This window comes from Panulirus ornatus, chromosome 38 (genome assembly GCF_036320965.1).
Source record: "Panulirus ornatus isolate Po-2019 chromosome 38, ASM3632096v1, whole genome shotgun sequence".
NCBI lineage: Eukaryota > Metazoa > Arthropoda > Malacostraca > Decapoda > Palinuridae > Panulirus > Panulirus ornatus.
The window spans coordinates 6254789-6275279 of NC_092261.1; the positions used below are offsets into that span (position 1 = coordinate 6254789).

Here is a 20491-nt window from a genome sequence, read left to right on the forward strand (position 1 = left end):
ATACAGTGAATGCAGATGTCTAAAGAGATCAAAAAATCTGGCCCTGAACTGGAGAGGTTTCATAAGCATCAATGTGAGTCGGAATTTAATCCAGACATCTGAACTCACCCAACATAATTGCAAAATTCGGATTAAGTTAGATTCACATGTTACATGGCATGGTGGTATTCACTGGAATGCATAGATGATAAAGGGCGAGAGTAAATGTGAATAAGAGCAAGGTTATTAAGTTTAGTGGAGAAAAACTGGAGGAAGTGAAGTGTTTTAGAATCTGCGAGTGGATTTAGCAGTGGATGGAACCATGGAAGCGGGAATGAGTCACAGGGTGGGGGAGGGGGCGAAGCTTCTGGGAGTGTTGAAGAATGTGTGGAAGGCGAGAACGTTATATCAGAGAGCAAAAATGGGTATGTTTGAAGGAATAGTGGTTCCAACAATGTTATATGGTTGCAAGGCATAGGGTTGTGTGGAGGAGGGTGGATGTGTTGGAAATGAAATGCTTGAGGACAATATTTGGTGTGAGGTGGTTTGATCGAGTAAGTAATGAAAGAGTAAGACAGATTTGTGGTAATAAAAAGAGTGTGGTTGAGAGAGCAGAAGAGGGTGTGTTGAAATGGTTTGGACATATGGAGAGAATGAGAGAGGAAAGATTGACAAAGAGGATATATGTGACAGAGGTGGAGGGAACGAAGAGAAGTGGGAGACCAAATTGGAGGTGGAAGGATGGAGTGAAAAAGATTTTGAGTGATCGGGGCCTGAACATGCAAGAGGGTGAACGGCATGCAAGGAATAGTTTTATACTGGGGTCGACGTGCTGTCACTTGATTGAACCAGGGCATGTGAAGCATCTGGGGTAAACCATGGGAAGTATTGTGGGGCCTGGATGTGGAAAGGGAGTTGTGGTTTTGGTGCATTACACAGGACAGCTAGAGACTTAGCGTGAACGAATGTGGCCTTTGTTGTCTTTTCCTAGAGCTACCTCGCAGGCGTACGGGGGAGGGGGTTGCTGTTTCATGTGTGGCAGGGTGGTGATGGGAATGAATGAAGGCAGCAAGAATGAATATGTACATGTGTATATATGTATATGTTGAAATGTATAGGTATGTATATGCGCATGTGTATGTGAGTGAGTTGGTCCATTCTTTCGTCTGTTTCCTGAACAGAGAAGGGGGCCAAGTGAGGAGTTCCCTCAAAGGCTCAGTCCTCTGTTCTTAACGCTATCTCACTGGTGCGGGAAATGGCAAATAGTATGAAAAAAAGGAATATATATATATATATATATATATATATATATATATATATAGTATAAAAAAAATATATTTATATTTTTTTTTTTTTTTCCGCTGTCTCCCGCGTTTGCAAGGTAGCGCAAGGAAACAGACAAAAGAAATGGCCCAACCCACTCCCATACACATGTATATACACACGTCCACACACGCAAATATACATACCTACACAGCTTTACATGGTTTACCCCAGACACTTCACATGCCCTGATTCAATCCACTGACAGCACGTCAACCCCAGTATACCACATCGATCCAATTCACTCTATTCCTTGCCCTCCTTTCACCCTCCTGCATGTTCAGGCCCTGATCACACAAAATCTTTTTCACTCCATCTTTCCACCTCCAGTTTGGTCTCCCACTTCTCCTTGTTCCCTCCACCTCCAACACATATATCCTCTTGGTCAATCTTTCCTCACTCTTTCTCTCCATGTGCCCAAACCATTTCAAAACACCCTCTTCTGCTCTCTCAACCACGCTCTTTTTATTTCCACACATCTCTCTTACCCTTACGTTACTTACCCGATCAAACCACCTCACACCACACATTGTCCTCAAACATCTCATTTCCAGCACATCCATCCTCCTGCGCACAACTCTATCCATAGCCCACGCCTCGCAACCATACAACATTGTTGGAACCACTATTCCTTCAAACATACCCATTTTTGCTTTCCGAGATAATGTTCTCGACTTCCACACATTCTTCAAGGCTCCCAGAATTTTCGCCCCCTCCCCCACCCTATGATCCGCTTCCGCTTCCATGGTTCCATCCGCCGCCAGATCCACTCCCAGATATCTAAAACACTTATATATATATATATATATATATATATATATATATATATATATATATATATATATATATATATATATATATATATATATGTTTTCTTGCTTTATTACAACATCATTCACTTTGTATATTGACATACAAGCTGAATAAAGCTCTTACCCTGACATACAATTGGTGAATGGTTTTGGTCATCCATCCACATGACAGTCACTTTGCTAAAATTCTAATGTACAGGAAGAGGACTTTAGAAAATGAAGTGTGGAAGCTGTAGGTATCCATTTTATTTGTTTACTGTTTACAAGATTTCAACAGAAGTGCTATGAATGCATGACTCAAACTGTTCAGTGTTGATGATGAGTGTTTTTACCCCATAATTTCCCTGTTCTTCAAACCTCTATGCACTCAACAAAAAATTGAAATGGATTACAGGTGCTACACCTAAGATTCCACACCTACATCATCTCTACACATTGTGACAATGCATTCCTGAAAATTCCAATGATATCTGATGTCAAGAAAGGCAACCTCAGTAAACTACAAAGTTAACAGCAGTTATAGTTACAGATCATGATGTGGAGCATTTTTTTTTCATTGAACATTATGAATAAGGCTTTATTACTGAAGTGAGGGTAATGTTTTTCAAGGAAAATGTGGGTAATTTATTGTCTTGGTCAAATGAGTAAAAAATCAACTTGATCTATAAAATCCTTGATTAGCCTCCCTAATATTCTTTATCTATCTTAATGTTCAATATTCTAGTTGAAATATACTAATCACTACCATGATTTAGCATCTAGCTTACCGCTGATGAATGTTAACACAGACAACAGACCATGCAGTCCCCATAAGCAGATCAATTTAATGTTGGTATATTTCTGTTAGCTATACATTTCAACCAGAGGGTGACATTTTTATAGGTTCTTTTGATTCTTAAAAAATTTACACTGTTTAGTAGCAGTAGTTGGTAGGCATCAACCAACCAGAGAAGTATTTCTGCATGGGCATTGGGAGGGTTAGAGATGGCAATGCAGTGAAAGAAAGGACCCAGGATGATTAACAAAAATTGTATGTGCCTCCTAGGTTTTCATCAGGTAGGATGCTTATATGACAGAGGTAATGAACACATAAAGGTTATGTGCTGAATTTATATTGTGCTTACTCCACTTGAAGAAAGCAAGTCATTGTAAAAAGAATTGGTTTTTGTACGGTACGTATTTTGATGTCATTTTTTTAACAGGATCCAAAGCACTCAGTGGAAGATTTGGTGAATGGTCGTGGTTCATGGCTGAATCACCCGGGAGACAAGTCAAGTCGACTTCAAGCTGATTTGCAGCTTGATAGGGCCACTACAATTACCTATATTGATATAGGTAAGAATTCTGTCATTATTTTTACTCTCCTGTGAAAAGGGATATAATCATTTTGTTCAGTATTTTTTTCACTTGGTCACCCATCAGAATATCCTTTGTTGGAAAACTGATTCCATGAAGTGTATTACTCCACATTAGCTTTGGATCATCATGTTGTGCGTTTAGAAAGGTCATCGATAATAGTAGTACTCTTTCATAAAAATCAGTCCTGGGGTAATGATAAATGAATATATGTGTATTATTGGGGATAGAAGAAAATACTGTCCATGTCTCTCTTATATGTCACAGAAGGCAACTAAGAGTAATGGGATTAGGGTGATGGAATTCCTCCCCTCCTTTATTCTGTATTACTTTCCAAAAGAAGAAACGGAGGAAAGAGCCAAAAGATGATCACTTTTTCTTATCAGACTCATTCATCTGCTTTGGACATTACTTTGCTCACACAGGAAAGGGCAAACTGACATAAAAGAAAATATATATGTATGTTTGCGTATGTAATTACCTGTTTAAATGGTATGGGGAGAAAGCACTACACTCATGTTTTCACTAATTTCTAGTTTGGTGAACTACAGAAATCGTGGACACGCTCAGGCCATGTTTTTCCTCCATCCACTGTTCATAGTTGATGTTTGGAGTTCCTCCTACAACTCAGCAATGTTGTCCAAGGTGTTCACTGTTATAGCTACAGCTACCTTATCCTCCCCAACATTTCCTTTTATGATGTGGTGAACAGTTTTCCTCAGGTAATATGCCTTAAAGTGGTTTTCATACTTTCATCGAAGTGGTGGATTGGGCCTATTATACTTCACTTTTACATTATCAGGCAGATTGGTCAAATTTACTGGGTGGTATGGGGCATTATTCAGCCTGATTTTATTGAAAGAGTATGTCTATACTGTCTTTCAGTTATTCTCATTGCTTAAAGGTATTTTCAACTAGGATGGTACCATTTACAGTCATACTGCTGAGTAAGGTATTAGGTAACCTATTGTTTATTTTGCATATTATAAGTTTGAAGTTAATGGTAGAGTCATGTGGTGTGGAAGTATATTCTTAGAGGCTGTGAACAGTTTGGGGACAAAAATTGCCCAGGATTAGCAAATGGATCATGTGATTTTAAATTTGTTTTTGAACTGGTCAGGAGATCGAGAATGCAGAAAGATAGAATTAAAAAAGTAAGCTGTAGTAAATTAGAGCTAGCATTGATTTTTAGCGTATGTGTAGATTTTGTTTAAAAGAGCTAAGTAGACTGAGAAGTGCCAATAACATTTAGTAAGAGCATTATGTGCAAAAAGTGGCATGATTGCTCCAAAACTAATTACACATCTTCATATTGTACAGGCAATGATTTGTCCGTTTCCAGGAAATGCTGGGAGCGTTATGGTGAGCTTAGAGGTGGGACGTTCATCATGGCCACATAGTCAGCCATTGGTGACATTACTGCCTGCAGCATCCTTTATGACACCTGAAGATTGGCGTGCAGGAAAAAATAAAAACACAGTTCGCATGTTCAAGCCAGGTTAGATTATTTCTGTATGACAAAACTAGAAACATTACCATACAAGAATATGTTTATGAAAAGTAGGATTTCCAAAATACTATAAAAATCTAAAATAATGGATGTTTCTGATGGAAAAATTAAAAGATTATTTCAGATATGTGATTGAATTATGTTAAGCATGAAAAACATTCATGCAAACATTATGGTGATGCAAAAAAATAGAGTTGCAAATCAGTTTTGCTGATTAATTTTCATGACACATTAAACTTAAACAAGAATGTGAAAGTGTTGAAACATTCTGTGATGACATTTAGGGGTTGCATAAGGAACTTAAAATTTTTTCCTTGGTTACATTAGGCTAAATGTAGAGTATGGTAGATAGAAGGAAAATTAATCATTAGTTTTAGTACTTTTGATCACTTTTATCGATTTAATGTGACCCTTAAACATATTACTGTATCTTGAATATCATAGGAATGATGATGTGTAGATTAGTTTGACACCCATGTGTTGACTGTAGCGACATCATGTATGAGGAATGACTTCTGTTCTTGCTTTTTAACAAATCTATTGAATCATGAATGGTGATGTCACCATGGCTGTGTACTCTGCTAATGGATGGAATGGTGAGAGAGATAGATACGTGATTCTTGGAGAAAGGAGTCGTTCTACATTATGGTGTGGGTGGTGGACCTGGTAGGCATCAGTTGCTGATTGCAGATGATATTGTTCTGATGCCAGACTTAGGAGAGAAATTCTAGAAGTTAGTGTCTGAGTTTAAGAGAATTCATTAAAGACGGAAATGAGAGTTGATTTGAACAGAAGTATGGTAATGAGACAGGATGGTTTGAGTGGGAGGAGCCTGGGGAAGTCGAGAACTTTGAGTGCATTGGAGTGGATATGGCAACTATGGAAAAATGGGAGCTGAAATTAGCTACAGTGTCATCAAGTGTGCTTAGGTATTTGGTAAATTTGAAGAATGTGTGCACAGAGAGGTCAGTTTCTGTTAAGGCAAAGATGTCGTTAAAGGGTTGTTCATATAAGGAATGGCAATATAAGAGCAAGGTTTGAAAGCAAGCTCAGTGTGATGGAGATAGCTGATTAGAATATGCTGAAATGTGAGCAAAAGGGCCAGTTGTTCATTTGCTTTCAGGCCCAGTCTTTTGGATATTGATATTCACATATTCACACTGCATGTATGCCTGATCATATTCATAGATGTTTGGATCTGGAGCTTTGATAAGGATTTCTAATGTGCATTTACAGAAAACAAACTTTATTTGTAAGCTTTGCAATGAATGCTTTACTGCTTCCCTTTGAATAATGAAAATTGATTCATGAATATTATTTCACTGCAAACCCACAGTATCAGGTGCTCAGATATTAGAATGACATACAATATCAGGAAAAGAAATGTTTCCTGTTTTATTGTTCCTTCTTACCAAAATCATTGTATTTAAATGGACAATATTATTTTATGTACTGCAGATGATTTGAGTAGTGAAGCATGTAGAGAAAAATGGGACAAAGTGAGGATTGTGTGTGTGCAGCCATTCCGCAAAAACGCCCAGTTTGGCCTCTCCCTTTTCCGACTTCACACCAATGCTGAGGTAATTCAGGTGTTTTAAAAGTTCTTGTGTAAGGAGGTTGATTGACTTTGCTGAGTAACCATAGTTGGTTTGATAGAATGATTATAAGGGGACAGGTAAAAGAGAAATAAGAAAAGTCATAGAGGTCAAGAATTCAAGAAGTGTAAATGAGTTGAGAGGAGCATGTGGTATGATTAGAAAGAATGAAGAAAGTAATCTGGGTTGTATAAGAGATTTGATATGGCAGGGAATGCAAAGAGAGTGAATCGTGGAGTGGTAGAGTGGATGAAACATAACGCCTTTGGTTGGTTTAGGCACACGGAAAGAATGCATGATGTGGAGTTTACAAGGAAAATGTCGGATAGTTTGATAAGGGAGGTTGGTGTGAGAGGAAGACCACCTATGACAAGGAGAAATAGAGTGGAAGAATACTGGATAGAGTGAAATGGGGGTAGAATAATCAGAATGGTATATGCGACAGAGGGATGTAAGGACAGGGATAAATGGAGACTCTTTTGCCATGGCCATCCACTTAATGGGAGTTCCTGAAGGGAACGGGTGTCACTGATATAGGTAGATAGATATATAAGTAAGAGCTGTAGGTCTACAAAAAGACTACAGGTTTATGAGATGTACTGAGTGGATATTTAGTGGAAATAGGCTGGAATTAGCTGAATTTAAATTGGATATTGCTGATATTGAAGCAGCAAATGCTTTGATTGTTAGGATGATTAGTTGTGTTTTGTAAGTTAGCTTCTCTTTCTTAAGTTTATTCAGCTATTGTAACTAACAAGTTATAAAAGCATAAATCTATAATTCATCTCTGTCATGTTGCTCAAAATATTTCTCATATGTTGCTTCTCTACTTTTCTCTTGCCCATGCATTCATTGAAGCCACACTATTTTATAAAAGTGATTATTTCATCATTGATATTTCTCAGTACAGGTTGCATCAGAAACAACTAGCAAGGCCATCATAGATCTTGACATTCACACATCGCAGACTGAGTTTAAGAAAGAGGAACTGATGTCTAGAATGAATCTTCCCTCGGTGAAGAAAAAAACAATACCTCAAAAGTACGATTTAAGAGTTATGGTTATGCAGTTCTTCTTGGATTTGTAAAAACGTTTTATACTGTGATTTTGCCTTTCACTCACAAATGAATAGTTAGCCAATGGAGAAATATGGTACTAAATCATATGATTCCTTTTGACATGGCAGTTTCAGGTTTGAACTTAAGTATTAATGTAAGGTTAGCCTAGATAACATGAAAAGTACTTCACTTCATTTTACTTTGCCCTTTTCATATATGTTTTTGATAAACTTAAGTTTTTAAGATCACTGATTGAGGAGTTTTTGAAATGAAGAATGTCCAAGTACAGTCTCATCTTTCTTTTCAGTACAGTACCACAAGAGTATGATTAAGAAGGATTTGTTTGAATGGTACCTGTTGTGTTTTAATTTGTTTGTTTTTCTCTCAGAATTGGTTGGCTGGAAAATAAGGTGTTAAACAACAGTGAGGAGACAAGTGCAGGGGCCCCTTTGAACCCCTTCACATCTCCTATATCCAGAGCTGCTCGATTGATATCTATGGCTGCAAAACCACTAAGTCAGTTTTTAGATTCCTTGTATAATTTGTTACCACATTTAGTTCCTGAGTTGGAATGTTTTAGGTAACTCACTTAAATTACTTCTGTTACTCTGCTCATAATTTCTTTCTCATGTTTTCCATTCCTGATTTCCAAATTGTTGCTTGCAGGTTCTTCTCCAAATGATTAGCTACTACCCATCTCCACGTATTATACGCTTAAAAACTGAACAGTAATGCTCAGAATATTTGCACAAGGCTTGTAGAGTTGGCTAGGCCATCAGAGAAGTTAGACCATAACTATTTACCTGCACTATGATACAATATTATATTAGATATGATGTATTTCGTTTATTATACACAAGGAGAAAGTAGAATCAGGAAAGTGGGGATATAGAGATAGAATAAAAGGGAAACATGAAACCATTTATTACTGTCCTTCATTTTTTTCATTGTCTTGAGCTAAGGTAAATGCTAGAGCTATGTGTAGTTCCATTTATAATAGGACGTAACTTAGTAAGAGTAACAGAACAGTACTGACATAGGCTTGACAAAGAGTTTGACCTAATTATCTCTCATGGGTTAGAGAAAAGGGCATATCAAAACAAGGAAAGAGAGGGAAGGATATGGCTATATAACTTCTCTCCATAGAAATACTCCTTTGAAAATTTTTGCTTGGTTTTGATATCTCAGAATGATATTTATAGGGAACATCTTTGTAACATATTTGGTAGGGTTACTGTTCAGTTTATCTTTGTAACATAGTTGGTAGGGTTACTGTTCAGTTTATAGAAATATATCAGCTCTAGCTAAACTTTTTTCCTGTGATGCTCTATTACTATAGCAGTTGCATGGTGCAGGATGTACTACATTGATTTTGTTAGCATTTTGCAGTTGAATATTTTTTTCTATTCATGTACAGTTTTCTGATATAACTAAAGCTGTTTTGTGAAGAACACAGCTGTAAGAATAGGGTTAAGCATAAGATTTTGTTGGACATGATTTCATAGTATATTGAGGAGGTTGTGAGTGTAGGATTTTATGAAGAATGCCGTAATTCTGCTTTGAGAAAGATTTAAGTGAACCACTGTGCACAGAGAGGGAGATATCATTAAAGCAGAAGATTGTTTTGGACATGATTTGAGGCTATGTTGCTCAGGAGGAAGTTAGCAGAGGACTTAATGAAATATACTGAAGTTCTTCTTTGTGAAAGATTTGAGTTAACCACTCTACAGAGAGTGGGAGATATCATTATGAATATATATAGCCATGTAATAAATTTTCAAATTTATCTAACTTTTTTCAGCTAAGAAAAATGCAGATTTACACAGTTCAGAGTTAGAGTGTGAAGCACTTGAGTTTCTCATCTCTCTCAATCTGTCCGTGGATGACATATACTCCCTCAAAGTTATAGGTAAGACAGATGTTTGATTATTAAACCTTTCACCTTATTGTAATTGACTGATTTTAAAAACTGTGATGCAAATGTGAAATGTTTTTTTGTGTTTGAGTGTGTTAGAATAGTGTGTGTTTGTTTTGTTTTGTCTGTGTCATTTTTTAAAATTCTTGCATAGCAAGATAACCAAAGCATCTTATAGTGTATTTCTACTCTAAGGAGTTCATCACTTAAAACTTTTAATATGGTGAGTATCCGGAATGTTTGGGGAAGATTCTAAATTTTTATGTTCCTTATTTGTACTGTATGGGGAGGGAGTTACACTCACACGGATCTATCTCTTGAACATTTTCTTGTCATACAACTTCTTAGATTCATGTGTGGTGTTTGCATTAACCATGTCATTACTCATCTATTACACTTCTCATAAGAATACTTCTTTATATCCTTTTTAACAAGTACCTTGCTTAATTTTATGTTACGGCTGCTGTTACCCTGTCCTTACGTTTCTCAAGATCTTTTGCCTGTCCATGTCATTGGTCTGTTTAAAATGTAAAATTTGTGATCAGGTCACCCTTTTTATACTCTTTTCCAAGGCAGGTTAAAAATATAGCCTCAAGCCTTCCCTGTAACACAGCTCTTATAATTCTGGTAAGACCTTTGTTGCCCTCCTCTAGACCTATGTTAACTCTTTGTGCTTCTTTAGTTGCAGTGACCAAATTTTAGAAGTATATTTTAGTTTTAGCCTCACATAGGATTTGAACAACTTGCTGAACATGAGTTATACTAATATTTGCCATCAGACATGATATCTCCGTAACTAATGTCATCTGGGATTCTGGCAATAGGTATGGAATGATATTGATTCCCAAGTCCTTCATACACACAGAACTAAAAGCTTATTTTTTGGTAGATAATAATCATGTTAAAACCATCTTTCACTTTATCTCATCATCATACTTTAGTATTACACTGGTTGAATTTCATCAACAAAGTATCAGACTAACTTTGTAGTCTTTTTAAGTCCCCTTGTAAGTTAAAAAAGTAGTCCTCCTGACTTTTTGCTTCCTTCATGACTACATCTGTACTGATATTCAGGTAGGATTCTAGCCCTTCAGGTAAGTAATTATTATAGATCAAGAAAAGTAACATATATATTTATGTGGATGTGTTGCCAGATTCCATCCACTTATTGTTACACTGCAAGAGAAAAGTCACTACTTGGTGAGATTGTATTGTCATCATTGGATGAAGAGGAGTACAGTCTCGATGAAATTCTCACACCATAGGAATCCATCATTTCCTTACTTGTGATTGTAGTGCAGCCTTGAAGCTGCAGTAGCCCTTTACAAGGGCCTTGGAGTTACGAGATAAATTATCCCAGGAGATTGGGAGAAAGAATACTTCCCACATATTCCCCGCGTGTCATAGAAGGCGACTGAAGGGGGCGGGAGTGGGGGCTGGAAACCCCCCTCGTATTTAGTGAATGTTAGTTTGCGGCAGGGATGCGTGATGTCTCCATGGTTGTTTAATTTGTTTATGGATGAGGTTGTTAGGGAGGTGAATGCAAGAGTTTTGGAAAGAGGGGCAAGTATGCCATCTGTTGTGGATGAGAGAGCTTGGGAAGTGAGTCAGTTGTTGTTTCGCTGATGGCTGATTCAGGTGAGAAACTGCAGAAGCTGGTGACTGAGTTTGGTAAAGTGTGTGAAAGAGGAAAGCTGAGAGTAAATGTGAATAAGAGCAAGGTTATTAGGTACAGTAGGGTTGAGGGACAATTCAATTGGGAGGTAAGTTTGTATGGAGAAAAACTGGAGGAAGTGAAGAGTTTTAGATATCTGGGAGTGGATTTGGCAGCAGATGGAACCATGGAAGCAGAAGTGAATCATAGGGTAGGAGAGGGGGCGAAAGTTTTGGGAGCGTTGAAAAATGTGTGGAAGTCGAGAATGTTATCTTGGAAAGCAAAAATGGGTATGTTTGAAAGAATAGTGGTTCCAACAACGTTATATGGTTGTGAGGCATGGGCTATAGATAGAGTTGTGTGGAGGAGGGTGGATGTGCTGGAAATGAGATGTTTGAGGACAATATGTGGTGTGAGGTGGTTTGATCGAGTAAGTAATGTAAGGGTAAGAGAGATGTGTGGTAATAAAAAGAGTGTGGTTGAGAGAGCAGAGGAGGGTGTTTTGAAATGGTTTGGTCACATGGAGAGAATGAGTGAGGAAAGATTGACAAAGAGGATATATGTGTCAGAGGTGGAGGGAATGAGGAGAAGTGGGAGACCATATTGGAGGTGGAAAGATGGAGTGAAAAAGATTTTGAGCGATCGGGGCCTGATCGTTTTTTTTTTTTTTTTTAATTTTCCAAAAGAAGGAACAGAGAAGGGGGCCAGGTGAGGATTTTCCCTCTAAGGCCCAGTCCTCTGTTCTTAACGCTACCTCGCAAACACGGGAAGTGGCGAATAGTATGGTTTTTTTTTTTTTTTTTTTTTTTTTTTTTTTTTTTTTTTTTGCTGTCTCCCGCATTTGCGAGGTAGCGCAAGGAAACAGACGAAAGAAATGGCCCAACCCACCCCCATACACATGTATATACATACGTCCACACACACAAATATACATACCTACACAGCTTTCCATGGTTTACCCCAGACGCTTCACATGCCTTGATTCAATCCACTGACAGCACGTCAACCCCTGTATACCACATCACTCCAATTCACTCTATTCCTTGCCCTCCTTTCACCCTCCTGCATGTTCAGGCCCCGATCACACAAAATCTTTTTCACTCCATCTTTCCACCTCCAATTTGGTCTCCCTCTTCTCCTCGTTCCCTCCACCTCCGACACATATATCCTCTTGGTCAATCTTTCCTCACTCATTCTCTCCATGTGACCAAACCATTTCAAAACACCCTCTTCTGCTCTCTCAACCACGCTCTTTTTATTTCCACACATCTCTCTTACCCTTACGTTACTTACTCGATCAAACCACCTCACACCACACATTGTCCTCAAACATCTCATTTCCAGCACATCCATCCTCCTGCGCACAACTCTATCCATAGTCCACGCCTCGCAACCATACAACATTGTTGGAACCACTATTCCTTCAAACATACCCATATATATATATATATATATATATATATATATATATATTCCCTGCGTGTCGTAGAAGGCGACTAAAAGGGGAGGGAGCGGGGGGCTGGAAATCCTCCCCTCTCGTTTTTTTTTTTAATTTTCCAAAAGAAGGAACAGAGAATTGGGCTAGGTGAGGGTATTCCCTCAAAGGCCCAGTCCTCTGTTCTTAACGCTACCTCGCTAATGCGGGAAATAGCGAATAGTTTGAAAGAAAAAGAAGAATATATATATATATATATATATATATATATATATATATATATATATATATATATATATATATATATATATATATCCCTGGGCATAGGGGAGAAAGAATACTTCCCACGTATTCCCTGCGTGTCATAGAAGGCGACTAAAAGGGAAGGGAACGGGGGGTTGGAAATCCTCCCCTCTCGTTTTTGGTTTTCCTAGTGAAGGAACAGAGGAGGGGGCCAAGTGGGGATATTCTCTCAAAGGCTCAGTCCTCTGTTCTTGGTGCTACCTTGCTGACACGGGAAATGGCGAATAGTATAAAAAAATATATATATATATATATATATATATATATATATATATATATATATATATATATATATATATATATATATATTTATATTTATTTATTTATTATACTTTGTTGCTGTCTCCCCCGTTAGCGAGGTAGCTCAAGGAAACAGACGAAAGAATGGCCCAATCCACCTACATAAACGTCCACACACACACATACTCAGACTTATGCATATATGCACATGTACATAATTCATACTTGCTGCCTTTATTCATTCCCGTCGCCACCCCAACACACATGAAATGACAACCCCCTCCATCCGCACACATGCGAGGTAGCACTAGGAAAAGACAACGAAGGCCACATTCATTCACACTCAGTCTCTAGCTGTTGTATATAAGGCACCTTGGGGATAGGGGAGAAAGAATACATTCCACGCATTCCCCGTGTGTTGTAGAAGGTGACTAAAGGGGACAGGAGCGGGGGGCTAGAAACCCTCCCCTCCTTGTATTTTGACTTTCACTAACACGGGAGACTGCGACAAAGCATAATGAAAAAAAAATATTATATATATATATATACGTATATGAAACATTAATGTACAGTGTGTTTACTTTCTTTTAGGTGTTCGCCAGCAGTTTGAAAATCAAAGGCAAAAGAAGTTAGACAATGATGAAAAAATAGTATTTAAAGATATTGCCTTGGACTATGCCAAAAGACGACTTGAGACCTTAGAAAAACAAAAAAGTCCTGTTGTTAAATCTCTCAATGAAAATGGAATGGTAAGGCATTCACTTGAAAGAGGGAAGGAATATGGTACTGATTCGAAGTTTGTGGAACCATTACAGAATACAAAGGAAAAAACAAGTGATACAGTAGAACTATCCAATCAGGACTCAAAGAGAGTAAGCAGAGGAGCACTGGTTCTACCCAAGCATCCAAATGTTGCAGATACTCCACCTCTACAGCCCCGTGGTAAATTTACATTTAGGCGTGTAGAAGCTCCAGGAAGATCATCAGATTTGCTGAAAAAAGCAACACAGTCTCCTCATAGCTTAAGCAGTGATAGGGTAAAGTTACGGCAGGATGATGATTTGTCCTTTAAGCCTTTATCATCTTCATCTCGTAATAACCTAGCTCTTTCTGATTCAAAGGTTGTTACTCCAAGGAATCCCACAAAGAGAAAACAAATGAAAGGCCTTCCACCCCGGTCTACAGTAAACAAACAGTCAAATTTAGATGTCTGGATTAATTCAGGGGCAAAACGGAGAAAAGAGAATAAGCCTTTTTCATACTCAGCTCGTAATACACAGAAGTCTGTGACAGAAGATGATAATGATGATGGTCTTATCATTGATGATGATGATGACAATTTAACGTATATAGCTTCAAGTTGTAATACAGGTGGGGGTTTCATAGATGTAACTGCATGGCAAAGTGCTGATTCACATATGGCAACTGGTAGTTCCACCACTGAAGGAAATAGTTATCAACCAGATAAGCAGATACCAAGGACAATAGCAAAGCTTGAAAGTGATGGATCGGGTTACTGCCTTGGTGCTGTACCAGTTGATAAATATGGTTCATCCATCATTACGAATAGATCACAAGAGAACAGTTTAGAAATTGTTTCATCATCTTCTTTGAGCAGTGATTATCACACTGCCATGGTGGAATGCCCCTTATGCTCAGGTATGCTGTATAGATTTCTGCCTTTTTTTTCTTTACACAGTGTATTTATGGATTACAGAAGCATTTGATTTAAGATAATTGTATCAGTTGACACTGTTTTCATATATGACATGATTTCAGTACTTTATAGCTTTAATGTCTCCGTATATATATATATATATATATATATATATATATATATATATATATATATATATATATATATATATATATATAAATAATATGACTATTTTTCTGTTGATATTGAGGAAAAGTACACAGTACAACACACACCGAAATATTTTTACCTAGAATGTACAGTGGCATTCATTTCTTTGTTAAACTTCATCAGCAGTTCTCTGACAAAGTTCCAGTACATCATTTAGCTTATTGTATACAGTAAAGAAGGTCAGCATGTTTAAATTGTGTAATAGGTACTTATTTCAGATATCTCATACAATCTCTTTCTCATTCAGATTTTTTCCAGTCATCACAAATAGAGGCTCATGCTGCCTCTTGTGGCATCTCAATATCCTCTGACTCAGAAGGCGATGATTCTTCTGTCAGGCAGACCAGTGCTAAGAAACAGGTAGGATACCAAGAATATGAAGAAATTCAAACAGCACCAACAGACCATTTGGTCCTTTCAAGGCTGTATGTTTGTATATCCATCTATCTATATCTCTTACGTCTGTTTCCTCCAAGATCTTCCTCAAAGGGATGGCCACAGCAAAAGAATCTCTATGGATTTTTAAGTATGATGACCAAAAATTAATACAATGTTCAAGATGGGGATGAACCAGTTTAATAAATTTAAATAGTATGGATAATTTTCCTTGACATAAATTCAAAGGCCTTACCCATGAATTCAAGATTCTTGTTCTCTTTTTTCATTGTTTTTGTGCACTCCTTACTTAGTTTTAGATCACCAGAGATTATTACACCCAAGTCTTTTTCCTTGTTTACCATTTTCAGTTCATCAGAATTCATCCTATAGTTTACCTTTTCATTTTTACTTCCTAAATGTAAAACTTTGCTCATATCGATATTATGATTAATTTGCCATTAGTGAGTCCAATCCATTAAACTGTCTATGCCAGTTTGAAGCTGCAGATGTTCAGTCTCATTTGTGGATGTATTTCCCAGCTTTGTATCATCTGTGAATTTTGATATCTTAGAATGCTGCCATTATCTTTATCATTGATACATATGAGAAAGAAAACTGGACCCAGAATTCATTGTAGTGGCACACCACTTGTTACATTTAAGTATCTGAGGCTTGACCATTAATCACAACTTATTGTTTAGAGCCTGTCAGCCAATTTCCTATCCACTGAAGTACAGAATCCTTTGTAAGAATTTAGAAAATTTACTATAAAAAGAAATCAGCAGATTTGTCAGCCATGAGCCATTCCATCAAAAAATTTGCTTAGAATCATTTATTAGATGATGGTCCTCTAAATGGTTGACAATTTTGCCTTGAATGATGGTTTCCAGAAGTTTTCCAACCACAGACATTAAGCTATTCGGATGGTGATTGATTACCTGGCTGTGACATCACAGTTTTTGAATATGTGTTACATTGTCAGACATTCATTCATCAGGAAATTTTCCGGTAGCAGGTGACTTACTGAAGAGGGCAGTCATGTTTCTGATCTTGAAGTATGGCAAGTGCCCCTGTTGAGGCAGTGCAGCTGTACCATCAGATTCATAGTAGACTTACAGATAAAGTTCTGTGTCTAAACATGGTAAAGTGCTTTGTGATATTACCACTCTTACATTATCTGAGTTGATGATGTGTTTATCATCTTGAATGTAAGCTTTTGAAATACCAGGTGACTAAGTTATAAGTAATTTTTATCATGTGCTTTAGAGTCGATCAGTGCCTCAAATTGTTCAAATAATGGTTTAAGTTCTCAGAAGTGATATGAGGGGTTTGTTTTATCTTCCTGTGTTAAACATGATGTGTGCAGTCATGGGACTACAGTACATTGAGTCCAAATGATTTTGATTTTAATCAGTGAACTGTTGTTTCACATTGAATTAGGGTAATCTTTAGGATGTTAGAAAACCATGACTATATAACTGGCCACAGCTTCACGTAAACAGTGGTTTATTACATGATAATGGCCAAATCCTTGTTTGAATTCAGGTGGTTTTTGCAGCATATCTGTGAATATCTTCAGCACATATGATGAAATTTCATCAGGGCCATGAGACTTTTATGGGTCAAGTCCCTTTAGTATAAGGATGAGGATATGCTGGCATTGATATGTTTGAGAACAATATGAGGTTTGAGGTGGTTTGATCGAGTAAGTAATAAAAGGGTACAGGAGAGGGGTCATGATAAGAACACAGTAATTGAGAGAAGCGTGCTTAAATGGTTTGGAGACATGGAGAGAATGTGTGAGGAGAGGTAAACAAATAGGATATATGTGTTGGAAGTGGATGGGATAAGAAGAAGGGGGAGACCAGATTGGAAATGGAATGATGGAGTGAAAGATATTCTTAGTACTCAGTGCCTGTACATGCAGCGGAGTAAAAGCTGCATAGGTAGAGTGAATTGGAGCAGTTTTGTATATAAGGGGTGATGTGCTTTCAACAAATTTAGCTAGGACATGTAAAGCAGCCAGGATATACCATGGCAAGGTCTGTGGAGTATGGTTGTGAATAAGGGGCTGTGATTTTGATGCATTATGCAAGACAGCTAGAGATTAGATGGGAGAGAATGCAGCCTTTTTTATCACTCCTTGTCGCTACCTTGCTAACATAGTTAATAGGGAACAATTATGAAAATATGTCTACAACATTATTCAGTATTTTCTTTGGAAAGAAAAAATAATAAGAGTTTTTAAGGGAAATGAAAATGTACAGCATGTTTATCTTTTCAGGTGATAGATGCAGATAATGTGGAGGAATGCCCAGTGTGTGGAGATCTCATTTCCAGTTCTGATATTGAAGATCATGCACCAGAGTGTGCCACTTCCATGTTTGGATGAAACGACTAAAGTTCATAGAATTTAGTTTAAGGTTATGCCAGACCTTATAGTGCAATCATTGACATGCTCATATGCATTTACATGCTTTTCTTTACTGTTGTGTTGATTGAAGGTGATAGCAGAAATGAGTGTCATACTTAACTTCATGTAAGACTACATACCGAGGAAGGGTATACAGGGGTTGTTGTGCTGTCGGTTGACTGAACCAGGGCATATGAAGTGGATGGGAGAATCTATAGAAAGGTCTATGGGGCCTGGGTGTAGGTGGGGGCTGTTGTTTTGGTGTATTACACTTGATGCTGCCTTGCTAATGCTGGAAATGGCGATCAAGTATGAAAAAGAAAATAAGGCTAAAGATACTTTCAAGTATAAACAGATGTTACTTGCTGTATTTTTACCAAATAGCAGGAGGTTGTTAGTTGCTCCTCATTAGCTATGTCCTTGTAGTAAATCACTTACCCACTACCAATGGCAGTGAAAAACCACTGTCTATGTCAGTGAATTCCTGGACCTAATTTAAGACCTCCACTGTTTGAAATGATGTCTGATGACCCAACTCAAGACCATGCAATGTAGATAACAGTGATAAGGTGGCACACCATTCCAGGGATTCACTGCTTGACTATTGTTAAAGCTGATAAGAGTTTTCAGCTGTTCAGAGCTGACGGTAAGAGATTGGTAACCAGTAGGCCAACTCTTGTTGATTATGAGTTTAATGTTCCTTAATTATCCAGTGTTTCTTAAGGATATTATTATTATTATATAGCACCCAGAATCCCTTTAATGGGGCTCCTGCAGCTTGATGCTGGGGTTGGGAAATGATAGACTCATTTGGAGCAGGAAGGTCTTTGACATCTCTGCACTCCTTTCCATCTATTAGAACATAGTTCACTCTTGCTGGGTGTGGAAGAGGGTGTTGAAAATGAGTTATCTTGGAAAAAGGCTTTTCTGATGAGAATACCAGGATAGATTGAATGCAAAATGGCAAAAGGTTAAGAGTAAATGAGGCCTGGGGAGTGGGTGACGAAGGAGAGGTATTTAGGGAAGCATGCTTACATGTGCGAGAGAATTGTGAAGTATGTGGAAGGTGGGAGCAGGACAAGTGAGAAAGGGTAGTGAGTGGTAGGATGAGGAAATTTAGTTGCTATTGAGAGAAAAGGTAGGTGTGTAGGCTTTTCTTTGCAGAGGAGTCCAAGACAAAGATGCAGAGGTCTAAAAGGATGGCAAATGTGAGTTAGGGTGAATGTGTATCAGCAAACAGTAAGGAGAATTACAAAATTTTTGGAAGGAGGTTAGTAGCACTGTATCATCATCGCTTGATAAAATGAGTACAGTCTGATTGAGGTACTTGCTCCAACATGGTTCATCAGATTCCTGCTTCTGATTGCAGTACAGCATTGAAGCTGGAGGAACCCCATAAAAATCATTGGGTTATACACTTATTTATTGTATTCGAATGCCATATATATATATGTATATATATATATATATATATATATATATATATATATATATATATATATATATATATTATATTATTTTTTTTATTATACTTTGTCGCTGTCTCCCGCGTTTGCGAGGTAGCGCAAGGAAACAGACGAAAGAAATGGCCCAACCCCCCCCCCCATACACATGTATATACATACGTCCACACACGCAAATATACATACCTACACAGCTTTCCATGGTTTACCCCAGACGCTTCACATGCCTTGCCTCAATCCACTGACAGCACGTCAACCCCGGTATACCACATCGCTCCAATTCACTCTATTCCTTGCCCTCCTTCCACCCTCCTGCATGTTTAGGCCCCGATCACACAAAATCTTTTTCACTCCATCTTTCCACCTCCAATTTGGTCTCCCTCTTCTCCTTGTTCCCTCCACCTCCAACACATATATCCTCTTGGTCAATCTTTCCTCACTCATCCTCTCCATGTGCCCAAACCACTTCAAAACACCCTCTTCTGCTCTCTCAACCACGCTCTTTTTATTTCCACACATCTCTCTTACCCTTACGTTACTCACTCGATCAAACCACCTCACACCACACATTGTCCTCAAACATCTCATTTCCAGCACATCCATCCTCCTGCGCACAACTCTATCCATAGCCCACGCCTCGCAACCATACAACATTGTTGGAACCACTATTCCTTCAAACATACCCATTTTTGCTTTCCGAGATATATATATATATATATATATATATATATATATATATATATATATATATATATATATATATATATATATAAAATACTTGCTCACCTTCATTCTCTCCCCACAAGAAACAGACATTGTACCTTGTCCAGTCATAATAGGAATCATTCGGGAAACAGGGTTCAAACATCTTTATTATGAATAGTAATAGCATGGTATTGTAAAGCAATTATGTATTGCCTTGTATAGTAATTGTACAAAATATTGTTAGATTTACATTTGTAAATATGTAGTATTTCAAAATGGGCATTATGAAAATATATTGTGTTGATAACTTATGAATGTTTTTTTAGTCATTTCTATTACTTCCTCCATATATTGAAAAAAATTTTCAGAAAGTAGAAAAATACTTCATATTTCAAATGTATTCTTTTTTTTGAAAAATGATTATGTAGCCATAATCCCTGGGGATAGGGGAGAAAGAATACTTCCCAAGTATTCCCTGCATGTTG

At 37.6% G+C, this 20491-nt stretch overlaps 1 protein-coding gene across 1 annotated transcript in view; it reads left to right on the forward strand.

The window, feature by feature from the left end:
• Positions 1 to 20315, forward strand: part of LOC139760845 (uncharacterized) — a 31141-nt gene extending 10826 nt beyond the window's left edge. The window contains exons 4-12 of the mRNA XM_071684518.1: positions 3317 to 3449; positions 4813 to 4968; positions 6439 to 6560; positions 7486 to 7616; positions 8022 to 8149; positions 9435 to 9542; positions 13772 to 14839; positions 15295 to 15407; positions 17710 to 20315. Of these exons, the coding sequence (XP_071540619.1) occupies positions 3317 to 3449; positions 4813 to 4968; positions 6439 to 6560; positions 7486 to 7616; positions 8022 to 8149; positions 9435 to 9542; positions 13772 to 14839; positions 15295 to 15407; positions 17710 to 17817 (2067 nt within the window). The 3' untranslated portion in view covers positions 17818 to 20315. The remainder of the gene's footprint in view (positions 1 to 3316; positions 3450 to 4812; positions 4969 to 6438; positions 6561 to 7485; positions 7617 to 8021; positions 8150 to 9434; positions 9543 to 13771; positions 14840 to 15294; positions 15408 to 17709) is intronic.
• The last annotated feature ends 176 nt before the right edge of the window (positions 20316 to 20491 follow it).